Raw genomic sequence first — 21,695 nt, 5'->3', positions numbered from 1 at the left:
TGACAGCAGAGTGCCCGAGCGAGTGAACCACTATGATTCTCATTCAAGTTTCTCCGATGCCAGGGTTAACCTTCCGCCCTGACCTCACTGGCCTGGGCCTCCGCTGCAGCTCCAGGGCCTTCCTCCCTCAGGGGGTCTCCCCCGCCATCCTGACATGGGGAGGCCGGTGCCCAGTGTCTGCAGGGTTCCCAGCCGTGTATCACTCACCCCACCCTGTGGGCGTCCAGTCAGCCACCCAGAGTCCTCCCCATGGGCAAGGCTGGAGCCTGCCTGAAGCATTGTGGTGGGAACCAACTCAAAAATGGGCAAACACTAAAACAGGGCCAACCCAGGCCAGACCGCCAAGAGTGGAGGTGGAGAGGCAGGAGAGACTCCCAGAGTGCACTTGGGACAGTCCGTAGCCTCTGGGACATGAAAAGTCCAGTCTGAGAAGGCTATCTCCCGCCCCAGCTTCGGTCCAGCCCCTCAGGAACACTGGTTCTCTCTGGGAATCCCAGAAGGGCACACACGGGTCTTGCGTGGAAGAAGCAACCTGTTGAGTCTTGAGAGAAGCTGTGGAACAGTCCCCAAGCCTCTGCGACAGGGAGGGTCTGCGTGTGGTGGGGGGTGGCTCCCAGGGTCCCCAGGGAACCCCCCACCCGGCGTTCACCCGACTCACGGTGAGAGTAGGCCACGCGCTGGCTCTCGGACACAGCTTCAGGAGCGTCTCTGAGGTGACTCCTGGAACACAGGGAAGTGCGCCCGGGCTGTCCAGCGGGACACAAGTCCAGCGGGACATCTACCCCACGCTCCCTTGGGAAAGCAATCCCTTTCTTGAAATAAGGAAACCAGACACCTTTGGTCTCAGACGTCTCCCCCCTTCACCCAGGGTGCTTTATCTAGTGTGTGATCCCCCTCAGAACACGACCCATGGTCATGCCGATTTGCCCTGTTTCCCGCTGTCCCACTTAGTTGGGTCTCTCTCGCTTGTGGTCACTGCTTCTGCCTGACGGAACTCCGGCGCTGACAGCAGCTGGGGTTTGCGCAGGACTTCGGGGCACGCGCGAATCTGGGATAGGCTAGACCCACCAATAACCCTGCCAGGAAAATACTGCTAGACCCACTCAGCAGATGGAAAAGCGGGTCTCAGAGGGGTAGCATGACCAATCCCCAGGGAACAGCAGAGCCAGGACTCCAAGTCAGGACGACCTGCTTTTTCTGTTCATCTCACACCTGCGATCTCCCTTGGGCTTTAGACATCTGAAATTAAGTTAAATTAAATACTAACAGGACAAAGTCCATCAATAGAAGTCAATTAGGTAATATTGTTGTTTTATTTTTTTTCTAGAATGGAAAAGGAAAACACGAAGCTGGGGAGTCACTAGCCTAAGTGGTGGCGTCACCATTCACCATCCCAGAAGCCTCGGAACTGGCAAGAGCAGAAACTACACTGATCTTAGCCAAAAGGCCCAGAAGAGATCCCTAGCAGTCTCTGAATGGTCTTCCCTCAGACCTGAACGATAGGAGCGCTCACCTTTATGACCTGCTTATAGGAATCACTCACCTCTCCCGGGCTACATGGAGTTAAAAAAAAAAAAAAAAAAAAAACTATTGCAACTGTACCACTCAGAGAGAATTGGAGGAAGGGCAGAGTGATCATTAAAACTCAAAATCACAGGGCGCCTGAGGGGCTCAGTGGGTTAAGCCTCTGCCTTCGGCTCAGGTCATGGTCTCAGGGTCCTGGGATCGAGTCCCGCATCGGGCTCTCTGCTCAGCGGGGAGCCTGCTTCCTCCTCTCTCTCTGCCTGCCTCTCTGCCTACTTGTGATCTCTGTCAAATAAATAAATAAAATCTTAAAAAAAACAACAACACTCAAAATCACTTTTTTTTTTTTTTTACATCTGCCTATGTTACTTTCAAGAATCAGTAATAAAAGAGAGCTGAGCAAACATTGCCAGTTAGAGGTTCCCCTGGAGCCCTGCTCCCAGGCACAGATGGTTAGGAGTTTGTTGAATATGAAATTAAATGTCACAAACCTATTTCTATCAAAGGTAATGCAAGTTCCTTCCAAGACGAGCATAAATCTCACATTTGCAGACGTCAGCTCATACGATTTTACTGAAATTTCTCTACTCACCTTTCCTTGGCATCCAAGAAGGCTTTGGCAAAAGGGTTGTACTTGATTTTGAGAGCTGTTATCTTCCGTTTACAAAGACAAGAAGCGTTAGTGACAGTGGAACATACATGAACAAACGGAACCTTTACCTTCACCTGGGAACTTCTGTAACATCGCAATAACCCCTCTCACTTCTGTAACATCGCCATAACCCCTCTCACTTCTGTAACATCGCCATAACCCCTCTCACTTCTGTAACATCGCCATAACCCCTCTCACTTCTGTAACATCGCCATAACCCCTCTCACTTCTGTAACATCGCAATAACCCCTCTCACTTCTGTAACATCGCCATAACCCCTCTCACTTCTGTAACATCGCAATAACCCCTCTCACTTCTGTAACATCGCAATAACCCCTCTCTTGCTTTCCCTCTCCACGTATCTTTGCTCAGTTCTGCACGAAATTACTCATGCACGGCCTCTGACAGCACTGTGCTGTAGCCCGTGGTGAAAATGGGAAACACAGCGGGATATGAGCAAAAAAAGGGCAAAGCATTAGAAATGTGCGAAGCCTGAAGTGCTAACCCTAGCATTCCTTCTTGGTTTATTCATCTTTTTTTTTTAATATATTGATCATGCCCCTCACATCAGCTACTCTTCTAAGAAGTCACCAGGAACACGGTCAGTCACGCAGGTTTGAGTCCGTGTCTCCCGGAGAGCACGGTCCAGCCTCACTCCCTGAGTCTCAGTGATCACTTCCTTGGTGATCCGGGTTTCAGAAACACACTGTATCGCTCCCAGCCGCTGGCACTCCATCCCACGGCCTTTGCTGGCTTCCCTCTTCGGAGCCAGCGGCCACCATATACAACGTCTCTTAGCTAACGGCCTCTCCCCGTGGGCTATACGGACTTGAGGACAGCACCCACACCTGTGATGCCCACCACGGTGTTCCCAGCAGGCAGTCCTAGTCAACAAATCTTTGCTCAATAAAAGAGCATTGGAAAGAATGTTTATTTCAGCAAGGGCCTGGTAGAAAGAAGAAAAGTTAAATAAAAGCACCACTCTTTCCGACCCGGGAACGGGGAAGAAATCAGAAGAGGGAGGCGAGCCATCGGGTCTGATGCACCTGTCCCGGTCTTTCTCCTGGTCTAAACCTAGAGAGATCAAGGTGCACAGTGAGACCAGCACTGACCCACAGGCCTGCCCCCCTCGAGGGTGCATCAGCGTCGACTCAGCAGGGAGTGCTGGCAGCGAGAGAGGCTCTAAGTTTGGGTTTTCTTGGCTTGATTCCCACGGGGCATAATCAAGGCTGAAACAGGCCACCGGGCAGCTAGGACACAGTCTCCAGCACCCCCTGACATACACAAACATGCGCTCTCCAGAGTTGCAAAAGACACACCCCCCTCAAAGACCCAGACTCCCTCCAAGGGAGAGAAGCAGGAGAGGGTGGGCCATCTTGAACACAGCATGTTTTCGCCTGTGAAGACAGCACCTGCTGAAATGATCAAATATTTAACCTCTGTCCCCACCCGCCTGCTAGAGGGGCTCAGCCAAGAGGCCAGACTACCTAAAGGAAAGAAATTACATTTTCTCTGCCCATCTGTGATTCGAGTTCAATCAACAGCTCAGTTTAACCTGTAGGCTCTCTAAGTTTCCAAGCCCAGGTGCTCATCAGAATCCTTTGGGGAGAATTTAGAGACTCTAGACCGCGGGTACCAGCCCTGGGGATTCAGACTCGGTGGGCTGGGAAGGAGCCCAAATTCTTTAAAAGCCTCCAAAAAAGAAATGCAGATGAAGGGGGCACCAAGACGCCTTCTGGGTCTATTTTGGTATGGGGGGGCGCTTTGTTGTCTTCTCCAGCAGGTTATCAAAGCTGCTGGGAACGGTGCGGGCGCCGAGAGGAGTAGCTCTCTGCCCTGCGGTGTGGGGGTACCTAAGCCCACGCTCTCCCTGGAGCAATGCCATTGCTAGGCGTTCACCCACGCAAGCCAGCGGCAGTGGATGGGGGCGTCCCGGCCGGCCCTGCAGCGTTATCTCCAACAGCCGATGAGACGACTGTGCACGGCCTAAAGCCCAGCAGTGGGCAGCTGACGGCCTGAAGCACGGATGTCCTCTGCGGGCACGCAGGAAAAGAGACAGGCCTGGAAAACAGGAGAAGTCTGCAGACTGACATGCAGGACGCGAGCCGGTGCATGCGAGGACGCCCCATTCTCGCATCTGTTACAGACGGGAAGACCGGGCGGAAGCACACTCGCAGCTCTCATGTGTCGTGTCCTCGGGACGGCTCGAGAGGCAGGAGAGAAAGGTCAGCTCTCCTTTTTCTTGTTCGCTGAACGTACGTCTGTGCTATTTATTTATAACACGGGCGTTTCTCTACAAACAGGTATTATTCCAAAAAGAATTTTTTAAACTTGAGTCAGAAAGAATCCGACCCACCCCGGCGCTTCGGCGTCCGGACGCGCCGGCCAGCGGCAGAGGCCGGGGCTGGCTCCTCGCCTCGAAGGGCAGGGGCTCCCCGCGCGGGGCGGCCGAGGGCACACGGGGCCCAGACCACGGAGCCCCCGGGCGTCTGGGGCTTCCGCGCGCGCAGGCCGCACCTTCCTGGGCCCGCAGGGGAAGCACCGGCCGCTGGCAGACAGGCAAGGGCGCGTGGAAGGGGCGACCCGCCGTCGAACCGCGTCTCCGCGAGACCTCGGAGACCTGCACAGCCGCCGGCGGCCCCGCGCGGTGCCCTCCGCCCCCTCCCGCCCCGCGCCCGCGCCCGCGCACCTCCTCGTTCTGATAGGCCGTCACGGCGATGAACTGGGTCTCGGGGAAGGAGCAGTTCGCCACCATCCGATGCGCGCCCCCGACCCGCACGATGTGCACCTGCGGCTCGTACTTGTGCAGAGAATTCAGCATGATCTGTGGGGCGGGAAAGCAGAGGACGGAGGCCCGCGGACGCTGCGCCCGGCCCGGCCCCCCAGGCCCACCGCGCCCCGGGCCCGCCTGACCAGGGCCGGCCAGAAAGCTGTCCTAAAGGCCGGCTCTCCGCCCGGCCCGGCTGTCCTTTCTCTTCCTCCCTGTTCTCCCAACAACGAACGTGGGCTTCGTCGCGAGGACATCCTGGTCTTCCGGGAGGAGCCCTGCCGTCTCCCACGTCGCCACCTGCAGAGAGGGCACCGGCCACCGCCGCCCCAGGGCAGGCGCTCGCGGTGACCCCCGAGCCCGACTGCAGGACTCACGGCGCGAGGCGGGGGAGGCAGGAGCTGTGCGCGGGTCAGCGTCCTGTCTCAGGAAAGGCCCGGAACCTCCCGCACGCTGCGGGGCGGCGAGGCGCATCTCCTCCTGCTGACGCGTGAGCTCCGGGGTCCCGCAGGCCAAGCCCGGGAGTCAGAGGAGGCGCGAGGACCCGGGACCCAGCGGCTCCCCACACAAACAGCGGGGGGCCGGCCAGCCTCTCCCCCAGCCACGGGGCCGCCCACCCCCTCAACCGTCCGCGTCCTAACATAAATCACAGCTTTGCACGGTACATTCGCAGTCTTCCCAGAGAAAACAAAAGAGGGACAAAAGCCCCGAATTCTTATTTACTCTAATTGGAGACCTTAAATCAAACCTTCCTTATTTAAGGTCTGTTTGTTTTTCTGAAAACCCAAAGCCGCTCGGATATTCTACTGACAATTATCATAATGCCCCGCTGGAAGCCGCAATTATTTCATTTAGGAGCAGCTTTTTATTAAGGTTTTTGTCTACTGCCAACACGCCACTTACACCAAAGAGAGGAGAGAACAACAGAGCCGGGACCCACAGACATCTCCTCCCGGGGCTGGGTAAAAAGGCAGCACGCAGGCCAGCACTGCGGCAGGGCCGATGATTAAGGAAACCGCGCACTCCCGCGCGCTCTTACCATCAGGAAGTCCATTAAAAACTGAGAGCGGCCAATTAAGACCTGTTTATTCCTGATCACATTTGGGCTCCAGGGAGTAATTGGCTTCCGTGGGAGAAGAGGCCGGTGAGGACCCCTCTAATTGCCTAAATGCACCCTTGATATTTCTTGATTGGCGCTGTGGGGCGGCCGCGTGGCCGGGCGACCCGGTCGTACCTGCCCGCCTCCGTTGAGCCTGTTGGTGAGCTTGACTTTGCTGAAGGAGATGGGAGCTTTCATCCAGTGGGCCCCGAAGTTGGGGGAGTCTGGGTGGATGTAGACGCAGCTGTGGCTGGAGACCTCCGGCTTGCCCGCGGGCACCCACTCCCCGTTGACATACTTCCAGCGGTGACCGTCCGTGGGGACGAAGTCGAGCAGGAGGGAGTACATAGCATTGGGGTCCAGCCCCGTGACACTGATCTTGAGGACAGGGAACATCCGTCTAAAAGGAAAGGCAGAACTGAGTCACAGGAGGGATGTCAGTGTGGGGGGGGCTCCTTGCCCTGACCCAGCCGTCCCTCCGCGCTCGCGAGACCTGCCCTGGAGTGCCCCCGGGGCGCAGAGAATGCCCCAGGCCTGCAGCCCCAATTCCAACAGGGGCCTCTTCTTACAAGTGCATGTATGTCATGGTGGGGTTTTTACTTTAAACCATTGTGTCTGTTTTAACGTCCGAAAGCCACTGATCTCATCATTTGACAGAGGAGGCTGAAGCCCAAAGTCTGTCATCAGAGGCCACATGCTCACAGAGACCTTTCTTCAAAGACGTCCTCCGGGCGCACTCCAGTCTCCACACTAACGCCACCAACCAGCCCTTCCCCCACAAGGATCACCAGTGCGGAGCGACAGTAATAGCATGAACAGGGAGCAGGTGGTTTCACGGTTCAGGAGGTGAGGGAGCACTGGGCTTTATGGTTAGACCAAGTCCTTCCCTGCATGACTTCTCAGAGCCTTTAATATACTAATGCACTCTACAAACCTCTGCAAAGGTAGGGTCTGTGCACACACTGAACTGGTATGACTGTGGAACCTTCCTTTCACTGAGGGTTTTGTGGGAATTTGAGCTCAGGACGCACCGACCTGGACTCCTTGGTCCTTCTGCCGCGCTCTAGAACAGCACCAGCAAGTTTGGTCTCATGCATTTGCAGAGGCCCCTCACTGGGTGTCTCATTCCCTCTGATTTGTTTTTCTCTCGACAAATGTACTTAGTTGTACTAAATGTACTAAGTTGCTCCAAATGATCCTTAAAAGACCTGGTTTCTAGACATACCCCCACCCGAATGCCCGAGACACTGGCTTATTTGTCAATACCTCTTAACATCTGAATCCCCAAACTGAGTCCCGAGTCTAGACACTTGCTGCCAAAGCGACCCCTGAACCAGCACCACTGGTCCCTGACCAGCTGGAAGGTCATTTGAAATGCAGAACCTCAGACGTCACGCTAGACCTGCTCGATCAGAAGCTGTGCTTTTCCAAAGTCCCCAGGCCAGTCACAGGAACATTAATGCGTAAGATGTGCGGGTGTAGAGCATCTTTAGCTTTTGAGAAAAAAACTCGGGAGATATGTGAGGGAGTGAGGGTGGGGCTAGCTCACGGTCATTTGCAAGGAGACCCTGGCCTTGGGGCACCTGGGTGGCTCACTCTGTTGGGTGTCTGCCTTCGGCTTGGGTCATGATCCCAGGGTCCCTCACTGGGCTCCTTGCTCAGCAGGGGGTTTGTTTCTCCGTCTGCCCCTCCCCCTGGCTCTTTACTTCTCTTGCTCTCTCTCAAAAAACGAATCAATAACATCTTTAAAAAAAAAAAAAAAAAGGAGCCCCTGGCCTCGGGATTGTGCATGGGAATGCTGGCGGCTTGCTCCCTCCCTCCCTCGGCTCCCCAGAGTCCTCTCTCTCCTCCCCCAGTCTTGGCTCAAGGAGAGAAAATCTAAATAGGAGGCTGGACCAGTGCGAGTGCGTGAACTACAGGCGACTCCGACGGGAAACCTGCATCTCGAGTCCAGGTCCTGCCTGATGCTGCGTGACTCACCTCCTCCCTCCGGTCCCTTCACGACATGACGGTGACTTTCCTGTGGAGGAAAACGATGGTCCTCCCCCGGGAGCGACCTGTGGCATCCAAATTCGTCCCCTTGCATATTCTTTTGCTCTTTCTTCAACAGAAGGAGTTCATCTATTCTTTTCTCGTCGTATTTGACGAAACTACTCCCTTCCACAACATATTTTAACATTTTCAATTATTTTAATAATATTGGCCAAGTATAGAAAGAAGCAGCCCCTGAAAAGCACAGATGCCGTTTGCCAAGAATCACCAAAGCAGACATCAGACATGACCCCACAGGCCACACTGGTCACCGTCACCAATGGGAGCCTGGCCGTTTCTGTGAGGCATATGGAGAGACGGTCTGATTTCCAGTCTATGGCTTTTTCTGAAATGGTGAAATTGTTTGGTCCGGTGTGGTTTGGTTCAAAGAAAACAAAGAAATGAAATGTGTAATCATAATTTCACATATGAAGTTTAAAAGTACTGTAAGTTTTCTTGATAAGGATATGCAGTACATGTAAAAGTAAAAAAAAAAAAAAAAAAGAAAGAAGGAAAGCTCATATAACGTATCTTCGTCATACACTGAACTGGCAGAGTAAGGACACAGCCCCTCAAGCATGTGGCATGGCCGCTATCTTGGGGGCATGAAATGTTAAGAAGTTTCCTACAATTCTGCCTTAAGACTGAAGAGATGATTTGGAGCACCTGAGCGGCTCAGTCGCTTAAACGTCTGCCTTCAGCTCTGGTCATGATCCCAGGCTCCTGGGATCGAGTCCTGTGTCCAGCTCCTTACTTGGTGGGAAGCCTGCTTCCCTTCCTCTCTGTCTCTGCCTCTCTGCCTGCTTGTGATCTCTGTCTGTCAAATAAATAAATAAAATCTTTTTTTAAAAAAAGATTTTAAAAAAAGTAATAATAATAAATAAATGTAGAAGATAATTTTAAATTGCAAGACTGTTATGAAGGAACAACAGTGGGTGATGTCACAGAGGGGAATTAAGAGTGAGAAACTGCTCTAGATGGATCTTAGCAGGTCCAGGGGACAGTAAGCTAAGGCCAAGTAAGGAGAAGAAATGAACCCTACAGATGCCAGAAATGACTTCTATAAAAGCAACTGCACACGAAAAGAACAGCAAGTACATGGTCCTGGGGTCCAGATAAGCCAGGACCATTGAGGACTACCGAGGACAGAGAAGATTAGGGTGACTAAGGCAAAATGAGGGGGAAACCTGATTTTCATTTGTGCTCTCTCTCCTAGCTGTGTCATGCTAGGTCTCACAAAGAATGTAGCATGACCTTTAATTCCAGAATACGGGAATGTGTCATGGCTTTTCTCCTGTCGTGCTATGTTCAGGAGCCACACCTGATGTTCTCAAGAACCTGTGACCGCACGAAAAGATTCTCAACATCGTCAGCCATCAGAGACATGCAAACCGGAAAGTGCAGTGAGGAATCACTTCCCATTCACGAGGACGTCTGTGATTAAAAAGTGGACAGTAACAAGTGTTGCCGAGGCTGCAGGGAAACTAGGAGCCTGAACACAGCGGTGGGGATGCGGAACAGTGGGACCACTCTGGAGAACAGTCCGGTAGCTCCTCAGCCGGTTACAGACAGAGCTGCCATATGACCCAGCAATTCCACGCCTACACACACATGCGAGAGACATGAAAACACACAAAATCTTGTACACAAATGTTCACAACAGTGTTATTCGTAAGAGCAAAGAAAGTGGACACAGCCCACGTGCCCATCCACTGAAGAATGGGTAAACAAAACAGGGCCCATGTACACAAGTGAGTATGATTTGGCAATAAAAATGCTACAGCACGGATGAACCGTGAAGACATGACGCTCATGGAAAGGGGCCAGTCACAAGGGACCACCTATTGCATGATTCCACTCATACGAACTGTCCAGTCGGCAAATCCAGAGACTGTAAAAGATCAGTGGGTGCCAGGGCCAAGCAGGATGGGGGGACTTGGGGGATGATGGCTAGAGATGCAGGATTTCTTTTGTGGATAATGAAAATGCGTAAAACATTATTTGTGAGCATGTATGTATAACCCTGTGAATATAGCAAAAATCACCAAATTGTACACGCTTTCAGTGGGTGAGTTGTACGGCACATGAATGGTCCCAATAAAACTCTTTTTTAAAGTAAAGAAAAAAAGATAAAGAAACCATAGTCCTGGATTTTAGAAGGACACATCTGAAAAGTTACAGAATGGAGCCGGCTAGGTAGCTCAGTCGGTTAAGTGTCTGACTCTTGATCTCAGCTCAGGCCTTGATCTCAGGGTTGTGAGTGCAAACCCCACACTGGGCTCCATGCTGGGTGTGGAGTCTACTTAAAGGGGGTAAAAAGTTTGTGAAAAGTTACGTAATGGTTTATTGCTTTATTCTCTTTAGTACTTGTCTACCAAGAATTTTATGATTATTTCTGTTTTGTTACACAGCTACACCTGTGGTGAGCACAGCATAATGTATGAACTTGTCAAACCACTATGTGTACACTTGAAAATCAGACAGCACCATATCTATCTACTCAAATAAAAAAACTTATTTTAAAAATACTTTCGTTCTTTTATCGCCACACGAATGAACTAAGATGCTATGAATTTTTTAACCTCCATTATCCCAGTGAGGAACAAGGAGGTCCGTCACCTTGTCACGAGTCTGGTAACCAGGACGGGAGCTCATCCCAAGTCTAGGCCTAGTCCAGACCCTGAGCCTCGTGTCCACGTCACCCCCACGTCACAAGGAGCAGGAGCACTGTCCAGGGGAGCCCGTGCCCTCACATGCGGGCAGCACGCGCCCGGCTTTGTCCTCCAGGGTGAACGGCACCTCTAACCCGGCCAGCTTTTCCTCTTTCCTTTCCAAGGGATGGCTAACCGCAGAGAAGCCCCAGCGCCTCTGGGGAGCTGAGAAACATGTACACCGGCCCCTAATTCGGGAGTGGGGGGAGGCGAGAGAAGGGGGGAGGAGAGGGAGCTAGCGCAGGGCCAGGAAAGCCGGCGCGGATGAAGGAACGAGCTCTCCGCCGGTGGCTGGGTTCTGCTCCCTGCCTCGGCGCCAGGAGGCCGGTCTCCGGCTTCTGCTTTCCTTGCAGGCGATCTCAAGAGCCAGGACTACTGAAGGAGGCTCTGAGGAGTGAGGTCTGCAGGAAGGAGGCAGCTTTTGCAGGTGAGGGGAGCAGAGATGGTTGAAGGTAAAACTCACTCGCTCCCGTAAGCACCTTCCTTTGTCCCCTCCCAGAACTGCAAGAGGCCGAAACAGTGGGTTGGAGGCAGGTTACGCAGACACAGAGGACCCTCAGGGATCGTGCCCGTCAACCTGGGGGAAGTGTCTGGGGCTACAGGGCACGGAAATGTATTTGCCGGATGCACAAGCTCCGTTTTCTCCCCTCTCTCTGTCCCCGCATCAGCTCGCTGCCCTGAATCGCTGGCAAATCCAACTTAGGATTCCCAGCGCATGTTTTTGGATAACAAACGGACGTCTCAGTTACACCCGAGATGCTTCCAACTTCTGAAAACCTGCTGGAGGCAAATCCGATCAGAACTGAGTCGAAATCATTCAACTGCTTGGAAATACCTGGGAAACAGAGCATCTTCCGCTAACGTGAAGATGTTTTAGTAAAGAAAACAAGAGGTGCAAGAGATTTCACAGATTTGTCTCAGAGCCTCAAATTAGTTTCTTTCCTTCAACCTACAATCGAAGTTCAAGTTCGCCGGGAAGGAAAGGGAGGATTCACCGCCGGACGCACTGCAGAGGGTGCGAAGGGAGGCGGCACAACTGCTGCTGCTGCGTCGGAAACACATGTGTGGAAAACAAACTGACGTTTAAAAAGAGGGAAGGGGAAAAGCAGGGAAAGAAAAGGAGGGAGGGGGAGCCGGGAGAGAGGGAGGGGGACAAAGGTCGTCGGGTGCCGGCGTCTGGGGATGATGCGCAGGAGAACCCTCTTTCCCGGCGTCTGGGGATGATGCGCAGGAGAACCCTCTTTCCCACCTCGACCTGTCAGAGGCAAGCCTCCCACTGGCATGCTCCGAAGGGTCTCCTTCTGAAACCCAGACTGAACTCTTCCATCAGGCCATGCTATGCTATTTCAAAACTTTCTCTTCTTTTAATTTTATTTAAAATCAGCTAATTCACATATCGTGCATTCCTAGTTCCGGAGGCGGAATCCGGGGACTCATCAGTTGCGTGGAACCCCCAGGGCTCCTCACTTCCCATGTCCTCCTTAAGGCCCTCACCCAGGTACCCGCCCCCCACCCCTTCCCTCCAGCAGCCCTCAGTTTGTTTTCCAGAGCTCAAGCTCTTATAGCGGACAGGAACTATCTGATGACCCCCCCGCCCCGATGCTTCTAGAAATCCAGAGTCTGCCCACGGGGGCCGGCAGGCTATGTGAACGAAAGGGGCCGAAGCCGGGTGTTAAGCTTCTCTGCAGAGAAGGGCTGTGGGGGCAGGTGCCCTGGGCTCAGGAGTTGGTGTGAAAGGCAGGGGTGAAGCATCTGGAGGAGACGGGTTGGGTCTGCAAGCAGAGGACAGTGGGTACGAAGGAGACATACAAGAATAGACCCATAAGAGAGGAGGGACCGGAAACAAGAGCTTTCTGTATCGAGAACAGGAAGAAGTTGCTGACAATGTAAATCTGTGAAAATAAGAGACTGAGAGTAATTTCCGGCTAACCTCATTCATCATGAACACACCCATCCCTCAGACGAGCATCTCCCTTCTCTTATCTGAAGTGTCCAGGGAACTGTTTCCTGGCAAAACCTTGACCCTAAGGGGTTCAGGGACCATAATGGAACCTAAGAGAAGATTCAGTTCACTGGAGAAGGGGAAACGGCCGCAGGGCCTCCACGCACAGCAACAGCCGAGTTGACTGAGATGAGACGTTTCTACAAAGAGTATTTTTCACATATTTAATATCAAAGGACATTAAACGGGAAGAATTTTACATTTTAAATAAGCAGAAAAAATGATGTAGGTGAACACGGGCAAGAGAAAGCTCTTCCTAAATTGTGAAAGAACATCCCCATGTGTCCTATCATTAACCTGGATCTTAAATGGCTTCAGAAACTGTATTTCTTCCTCACTGGACTAGACGGACTGTATTTTTACTTGGTGATGGTGCTTATTCTACTCTCACAGGTAGCGCCTGGACAGCCGAATGGAGAGTGTGAGGCTGGACGTTGGCACAAACACTATCCACTAAGCACAAGGGATGAACCACAGTCGCTCCCACCTACTACTGGACAGAACTTGTACAACTGCAGCGTCATTCAGCGTGAAAGGAAGGAAAGTAAATCCAACTAGAAACGTGGGGCTGATTCTTTGACATTAAAAACATATTTTTGAGGCACCTGGGTGGCTCAGTGGGTTAAAGCCTCTGCCTTCGGCTCAGGTCATGATCCCAGGGTCCTGGGTTCAAGCCCCACATCAGGCTCTCTGCTCAGCGAGGAGCCTGCTTCCCCACCTCTCTCTCTGCCTGCCTCTCTGCCTACTTGTGATCTCTGTCTGTCAAATAAATAAATAAAATCTTTAAAAAAAAAAAAAAACATATTTTGGGGGCACCTCTGTGGCTCAGATGGTTAAGCCTCTGCCTTTGGCTCAGGTCAGATCTCGGGGTCCTGGGATCGAGCCCTGCATTGGGCTCCCTGCTCGGTGGGGGAGCCTGCTTCCCCCTCTCTCTCTACTGTTCCCCCTGCTTGTGCTCTCTCGCTCTCACTGCCAAATAAATAAATAAAATCTTTTTTAAAAGTATTTTCTATTTCTTTCTACCCAAAATAATGTATAAATACAGATCAAGAGTAGGCAGTGAGATCGTTACAACTGCAAATATTAAAAGTAACAAATCCGATATATGAAACAAGTAGGGGACCCATTTAGAGTCAGAAAACAGAAATATCAAGCTCGTTTGGTTGGTATTCCGAGCAGGTTTAATATCCTTTCTACTAGGAGTGATCACAATGTAGTGAAATGCCCTTATTTCTGGCACACCTTCCCCTCGCAGAGCACTTCAATGCCATGCAAAAGCGCTCAAGTTCACAATTCTCCCAGAGAGACAAGGGATGGTTCGTTTCTACGGTGTGGATTTTTTCTTAAAATAGGAAGCCAAGGCATCGGGAAAGGAAGCATTTTGCACAAGGTCAAAAGCTCGCCAGAAATCCCGCAGGCCTCAACTTTTCTCTCGTAGCAGAATTTCTCCTGAGGGCCACCGCCGGAGCCCTGCGGAAACGCGCCTTGCTGAGGCGCCTTCCGACCTCTGTACTTCCTGACCTTGTGAGCCAAAGGGTCTGTGAGCAGCAGCTCAATGCCGGGAGCCAGTCTGGCCAAGCTGCGGGCAGAGAGACTGTCTTGCCGAGCATGTGCACTTCCTCTACAGAGCGAGCGCTCCCACCGTGACCTCGACAGCCACTTAGCAGGGCTGGATCTCACAGAATCCAAGAAAGGCCGGCAGAGACCGGTTGCTGCTCATCTCTAATTTGCTGCACTGAGAAAAGAGAACGTGTCTTCCCTCTTCTCAGGCAGCGCATCACGGCCTCAGGCAGGTATTGTCCTTGCCACGGCTCTCACGTCATCACACACACACAATGGCCCACGAACACACACCAGGAAGCCGAGGGAGCACTGGGCAGCGAGATGACGTCTGCCCTTTGGTTCCCCTTCTTCAGCTGGTCCCGAATTTCTGGCAAGTTTGCCGTGCTTAAGAGGAAACACTCAGCTTCCAAATAAAGTTGACTTTCACCTTATCTGAACCGAGCTGGAGCTCAGGTCTGCTCCAGGACAGGCAGTGAGTCAGAAAATAACAATAATTTTGGGCTAATCTCCCTAACCCGTGGGGCATGGCCCCCGTGCGCTGCCTTCCCGCAGTCTGTCCGGTGAACACGCAGGCAAGCTGGCTTCACCCCTGTGCCTCTGCTGATCTCGGGAAATTGATTGAGTTGGCTGGGGAAAGCCGAGCGAGCCTGTCCTTCTGAGCTCTGCCATCAGCCCGTGCTACCTCTGAGCAAAGACGGGCAGCCTCTCCGGCAGTCGGGGGCTCGCCGCCCTCGCCGAGCCCTCCCAGCCCAAGCGGGCCGGCGGAGAAACTCACCTGCCATTCTTGGTCACGATCATCTCGTTAGTGACTTCCTTGAATCTCTGCCAGAGAGGGGCATCCTCCAGGACGACCTGAAGCTGCTTCTCCGTAGGGTCGCCTTTCTCCCTCCCGGCCTGTAGCTCACTTTCCACCACGTTGAGGAGGCGAGACACGGTGCCGTCGCTGCTCTTCTGGCTGCCCGGCTCACTCATGGCCACAGGCCCCTCTCAAACTTGGCTGAGAAGCGTCACCTCTCTCCTGCCACCGCCTCTTTCCTCCCCTCACTTGCCGGCTTTTCAAACCCAGCTGGGCAGTGTCTGGGGAGCTGGAGAGAAGATGCCGGGCCCTTGCCTAAGCCCCTAGCATGACACCCCTTAAAGTCTCCAAATTATACCACCAACCTGTTAAGCTCCAGTGGGGAGGGGAGGGAGGGGAGAGGTAGGAAGAAAAAGCCCTCTCTTAATTACTCATCGGATCAGGTGGGAGACGGCCCCGCTCTCCCATTGGCTGCCAGGCACAGAATAGACATTTAAGAAGAGTACTCCATCCAAATTATCAGGCTTTTATCTTGTTGTACCTGAAGAGGTCTAATCACTGTTTTGAGGACCATTTTCCCATTAATTAAAATTGTTCCAGGCCCAGACTGCAACAATCAGGCAAACCATGTTTGTGTATAAATCGTGGCATGCGGCACCTATAGGAAAAGAAGTCCTGGTGAGAACCGGCAAACTTGATGCCAAAGCGGCTTTCCGGACGCAGTCGAGAACCCAAGCCCCGCCGCCGTCTAGCAGCCCCGGAGAGAAGAGCATGCGCGGTGCCAGGAACAGGACAGCTGCGCCCGGGAGTGAAGGGGGGGCTCTGTGCACCCCCACCCAAGGATCAAGATCCAGAGAAAAGGAAAGTGGACCTAAGGTCTCCTCCTCCCGGGCACCCCCCACTGCTCCTCTCCGCGCTGAGGGATCCTATCCCGTGCACACGCACGCCTGCTCATCCCAAAGGCCCTCAGCGTCTCCGGCAAATGGGACTCTGAAGCTTGTCCTTCCTCCCTAGAACCCAAATCCCCAATTTGCCTTTTTCTAGCCCTCGCCAGAGAGGAAAAAAACTCATTTAGCATCATATTACTCTTTCTCTACAGAGGCATTCTTCCCTCCGCGACTGAAAAGAAGCTGCTGACATTACAATGCTGAGAAACTCTGATCCAGAAGGATCAGGAGGATCCAGAAGGGCCTCTGGCTTTCCTGGGAGACAGTCCATGACCTACCTGGCATTCCAGGATGGATTCCCACATTCCCAGGTAATACACTACCAGCAGAAGATGCTTCTCTTACCCGTAACTCAGAGTAAAACCTGGGGAGGTGCAGGAAAGGACAGTGTCCTGAGGAAGGACACTCAGTACTTAAAGTGTATTCGGGGCAGGGACCCTGGGAGGCTCCGTGGGTCTAGCTTCTGGCTCTTAGTTTTGGCTCAGGTTCTGGTCTCGGCGTGTGGGATCCGGCCCTGTGTTGACCCGAGGCTCCGCACTCAGCAGGGAGCCTGCCTGAGAGTCTCCCTCTGCCCCCCAGGCTCGTGCTCTCTCTAAATAAACAAATAAATCTTTAAAAAAACAAAAGCACCTAAAGATACTCTAACTGTATGACCCAGCAATCGCTTTCCTTGGTATTCATCCAAAGTTGTTGAAAATTTATGTTCATACAAAAACCTGCACAAAGAGGGTTTTGGGTTTTTTTTTAGATTTTATTTATTTATTTATTTATTTGTCAGAGAGAGAGAGCGAGCGCCCACACGTGCACAAGCAGGCAGAGGGAGAGGGAGAAGCAGGCTCCCCACCAAGCAAGGACCCCGATATGGGACTCGAACCCAGGACCCTGGGACCATGACCTTAGCCGAAGGCAGTGGCTTAACCGACGGGGCCACCCAGGCGTCCCACGGAGAGGTTTTTAGTAGCTTTATGCACACTTGCCAAAAGTTGGAAGCAACCAAGATGTTTTTTAATAGGTGAATGGATAAGTAAACTGTGGTCCATCCAGACAAAAGAATATTACTCACCACTAAAAAGAAAGGAGCTATCAAATATGAAAAGACATGGAAAAACCTTACATTCACAGTTTAAGTGAAAGAAACCCATCTGAAAGGCTACGTTCCAGAGCCTGCGGCATTTTAGAAAAGGCTCAACTACGGAGCCGGAGCCAATGAACACTGGAGGTTGCCAGGGGCTGGGGAGAGGAGAAAACAGGTAGAGCACAGGGGGCTTTTAAGGTGGAGAAGATACTCCGTAAGGTACCATAACGATGGATACACGTCATTCTACGTTCGCCCAAACCCACAGAACGTACAACACCAAGAAGGAACCTAATGAAAATCCTGGGGGCCGCCTGGGGGCTTCAGTCGGTGAAGCGTCTGCCTCTGGCTCAGGTCATGCTCTCAGGGTCCTGGGATCGAGTCCCCAACTCAGACCCCCCGCTCAGTGGGGAGCCTGCTTCCCCCTCTCCCTCTACCCCTCCCCGTATTTGAGCTGCCAAGTGAATAAAATTTTAAAAAATTTTTTGAAATTAATAAAAATAAATAAACTTTGTTTTGAAAAAAGAAAGAAAGAAAGAAAGAAAACCCTGGATGTGGACTAATGATGACATGTCAGTGTAGCTCATCAGTTATAACAGATTTACCGTTCTGGTGCGGGATGTTGATAGCAGAGGAGGCTGTGGGGGGGGGGGGGCGGGGGCAGCAGGTATATGGAAATCTGTATCCTCTCAGCTCAATTTTGCTCTAAAATTAAAACCACTCCAAAAACTAAAATCTACTCAGGGCAGGCAGTGAGGGGGCATCTGCACATGTGACTATCCAGAATTACCAGGTAGGGTGCAGCGTAGTCACAGAAGTCTTTATAGGAAGGAGCAAAAGGGTCAGAGCCAAACAGAGAAGGCGCAAGGAGTGAAAGCAGGCATCAGAGAAGAAAGACGCCGCGCTGCTGGCTTTGGAGATGGAGGAAGGAGTTGCAAGCCGAGAAAAGTCAGAAGCCTCCACAAGATGGACACACAAGGAAATGGATTCTCCCCTAGAGCTTCTGGAAGGAACACCTGCCGACACCTGGCTTTTAGCCCCATGAAACAGACTGAAGACTTTGGACCTCCAGAACTAGAAGATAAATGTATGTCGTACTAAGACACTAAGTCTAGGGCACTTTGTCAGAGCGGCAATAAGAAACTAATGCAGACAGAGAGACTGAGCGGAAGGAAGAGGGAGGAAGGGAGAGAAAGAAACCAATACAAAGACGACGACACATCCAGCCGAGCAGAGATTTCAAGACGGTGCGGCTTAGGACCGTGGCGTAAGCGTGGCTGGGAGCTTCCTCTTCCAAAGAGCGGGGGAGTAAACTCTGGCATAACTACACTGTTTCCTAAAATAAAAAACAAGCCATTTACCTGGGAGAAACTTTTCCCACGAATCTTTATAAAGAAAACACTGAGTAATATAGTGAACAGTGTTTCCCCAGACAGTCCATGATATCACTAAGATGAGGGTCCCTGCCTTCAAAGAATTAAACAACCTAAGACGGAGAAAAAGGCATCTGCCCAGAGAACTTTAATACCGAGTGTGCAAAGTGTTTTGGAAGTACCGATAACGGAGAAAAGTAGGAAATAATAGTTTTGTTTCTTGTCAGTTTCATCCCAAATCGTGAGCTCCTGAGAACCAGGGTAGCAGGTCAGCTCGAGAGTCTCTTCAACCTGGGGGCCCAGGAGAGGACGACTCTTAGGGAACAGCACATGCAATGGCCACCCCAAGAGAGGGCCCCTCCCAGCATGGCCAGTGCCCCCTCTCCCGGCCTTCACCCTGGCCTCTCTGGACAGCTGCTGCCCTCTCCAGGCTACACCTCCTCTGAGATCCGTCTTGTGTTAGATACTTCAGAGGGAACCACGTAAAACTGCAGGTACTCACCCTCTGTTTTACCTGAAAAAAACTAAACATCGATTTCCTATGCTTCAACCTAATTCTTGGGTTTGAAACTAATATAAAATGCCTTGACTGATATGTCTAAATAATGCCATTTTACTTTAATTGTTCTCTAGTTATTATCTTATTATAAATGACTCTGAGAAACATAAGCAAGAAAATAAGAACCACCCACAATCTCAATACCCAGAGACGACTTCTGTTGACAAGTCTGGCATAGACATTTTTCACCTACAAATACACACATACTTTCTGCTTTAAAAAGAAAAAATGGGATTTAGGGACACCTGGGTGGCTCAGTGGGTTAAGCCTCTGCCTTCAGCCCAGGTCATGATCTCGGGGTTCTGGGAGCGAGCCCCACATCAGGATCTCTGCTCTGCGGGGAGCCCGCCTCCCTCTCTGTCTGCCTGCCTCTCTGTGTGCTTGTGATCTGTCTCTCTGTCAAATAAATAAATAAAATATTTTTTAAGTGAAATTTTAAAACAGCATGGCAGATGGAACACACGCTTTTATATCTGCTCCCCACCAATCCCCTCTAAAATGGCTCCAAGGAAATAAAAAATGTAAACCCACGAAGCTGAAGCACACAGAAGAGGAAATGGGGGCAGGAAAGAGATGTCAACCAAGGCTGGAAACTGACGAACTGGACGGCTGGGTGGTCACGGATGGGGCAGATCTGAGAAAGCTAAATCTTGGCTCTGCAGGCAAAGGCCAGTGAGAAGCAAGCCAGTGTGTGCCACAGGACTCGGAAGTACATCACATAGGCCTAAAATAGAGGGTGGGTACTTCCGGCTCGGACCAATCAGGAAAGGTTTAGAGAAGAAACAGTTAACTTGTACTTAGAGAAGAAGGTTTAGAGAAGAAAGAGAAAGTTCAGAAGTTTAGAGAAGAAACAGTTAACTTTTTTGAGATCCCCACCCCTCCGCCAGGCAACGATCTCTCCCCTGTTGCAGCAGAAAACAAGAGGCTGACTTTCAGAAGAGAGAGGGTCTGAGGGGATTGGTACTCAGAGACAACAGTCACTGACGGGGACAGCGGTGAGGACCATACTGAAAACAGAGGGCCAAGACACACGCCTTAGGTAACAGATCCGAGGAGTCCTCAGTGAAACGACCCATCCCCAGCCACTGCGGATGCCAGTCAGATGGGGGAAGCCGACGTGGGTGAAGCCCTGCCCACGCACACAGGCATCCGTCAGCATTTATGTACCTCACCCTGAAATACAACCACACACACCATCAAATTTCAGACATGCCAGTCAGACCAAAGGAAAAAAATAAATTAAGGAAGGAATCTGAGGAAACAGAGACCATTCTGTAATCTCACCTAAGACTTGGGTCCTTTTCCAACCTCATTCAGGTTGTTGGCAGAATTCCGCTCCTTCTGGCTGAAGGACTAAGGCTCCTAGAAGCCACCGCTCTCCGTTACCATTTCAGAAAATTGTCCGTTTGCCTTTTTTCCTCCAGGCCAGCAGGAGAACATCTGTGGCTGCTTCATTCTGCTTTTAAGAGCTGAAATGATTCAGTCAGACCGACCCAAGATGATCTCCCTTATATTAAGCCACAGTCAACTAATTAGGAATCTTAATTACATCTGCAAAGTTCTTTTTGCCATATAAGGTAACGTCATAACAGAGGTACCTCATCATCTTCAGAGGTCCTGCCGACACTCAAAGGGAGGGCATTACATGGGGCATGTCCACCGGGGACAGAAAGTTCGGCCGCCATCTTCAAATTCTGCCTCAGAGTACATTAAAAATAAATAAGCAAGAGAACAGTGGAAAATCTGAAGCAACTACAAACTACCAGGGAAAAAATAAGTTGTCCAAGAAAAAAGTGTAATCACAGCATACCGTGGCTTAACTGGAAACACAAGTAAGAACAAATATTAAATATTGATTTAAACAAAAATCATATTAAGATGACGAGCAAAGGAGAAATTTATATTGTAAGGAGAAGGGGCTGCTAGATTCTCATCTCCTATAGTGTGAAGATGGTAAATAATGTCTAAAGTTGAAAAAGCAAGAAAAAGCAGTATAGGTATGTCTAGAAATCCAGAAAAAACTGACAGAAATAACAGCAAAAAGAGAGGAAAGTGATCGCCTCTAGAAAAAGAGACGAAAGCATTTTCTTTCTTGTAGTAAGTTTTTAACCTTATGAGTAAATAAAACACTAATAAAATTTATTTTATAACCCAATTTTTAACAGTTTATAAGAATATTTTCCAATGTTATCAAATAATAGTTCACATTATTATTTTAAAGTTTATCAATCATTCCATCTTAGGAATGAATCGTGTTTTATTTAACTTATTTTCCCTGTCTTCTACTCTTTTCTTTTTTAAGATTTTATTTATTTCTTTGTTAGAGAGAGAGCGAGCACAGGCAGGCAGAGTGGCAGGTAGCGGCAGAGGGAGAAGCAGGCTTCCTGCCGAGCAAGAGGCTGGATGTGGGACTCGAACCCAGGACCCTGGGATCAGGACCTGAGCTGAAGGCAGCCACTTAACCAAATAAGCCATCCAGGCATCCCCCTATCTACTACTCTTAAATATTTACTGGCTCTCTGGGTTTCTTTTTTATAATTTTAAACAATTTGACAAAAATTTTAGACAATAAATATTTGGGAACATCCATGATTAT

At 50.9% G+C, this 21,695-nt stretch overlaps 1 protein-coding gene across 5 annotated transcripts in view; it reads right to left on the bottom strand.

The window, feature by feature from the left end:
* Positions 1-21,695, bottom strand: part of TBX19 (T-box transcription factor 19) — a 45,019-nt gene that overhangs the window by 7,471 nt on the left and 15,853 nt on the right. For 2 of the 5 annotated variants that reach the window (XM_032317873.1, XM_032317875.1), the window contains exons 2-6: positions 15,125-15,803; positions 6,178-6,442; positions 4,866-5,000; positions 2,117-2,178; positions 659-720 (exon numbers count right to left, since the gene is read on the bottom strand). In XM_032317873.1, coding sequence (XP_032173764.1) covers positions 659-720; positions 2,117-2,178; positions 4,866-5,000; positions 6,178-6,442; positions 15,125-15,321 — 721 coding nt within the window. In that variant the 5' untranslated portion in view covers positions 15,322-15,803. Of the gene's footprint in view, positions 1-658; positions 721-2,116; positions 2,179-4,865; positions 5,001-6,177; positions 6,443-15,124; positions 15,804-21,695 lie in introns of those variants that run through there. The other 3 variants (XM_032317877.1, XM_032317878.1, XM_032317876.1) reach the window with 2 other exon arrangements.

Source organism: Mustela erminea, chromosome 17 (assembly GCF_009829155.1).
Source record: "Mustela erminea isolate mMusErm1 chromosome 17, mMusErm1.Pri, whole genome shotgun sequence".
NCBI lineage: Eukaryota > Metazoa > Chordata > Mammalia > Carnivora > Mustelidae > Mustela > Mustela erminea.
The sequence above is the reverse complement of the archived record's forward strand: the minus strand, read 5'-3'. Positions and strand labels throughout refer to the sequence as shown.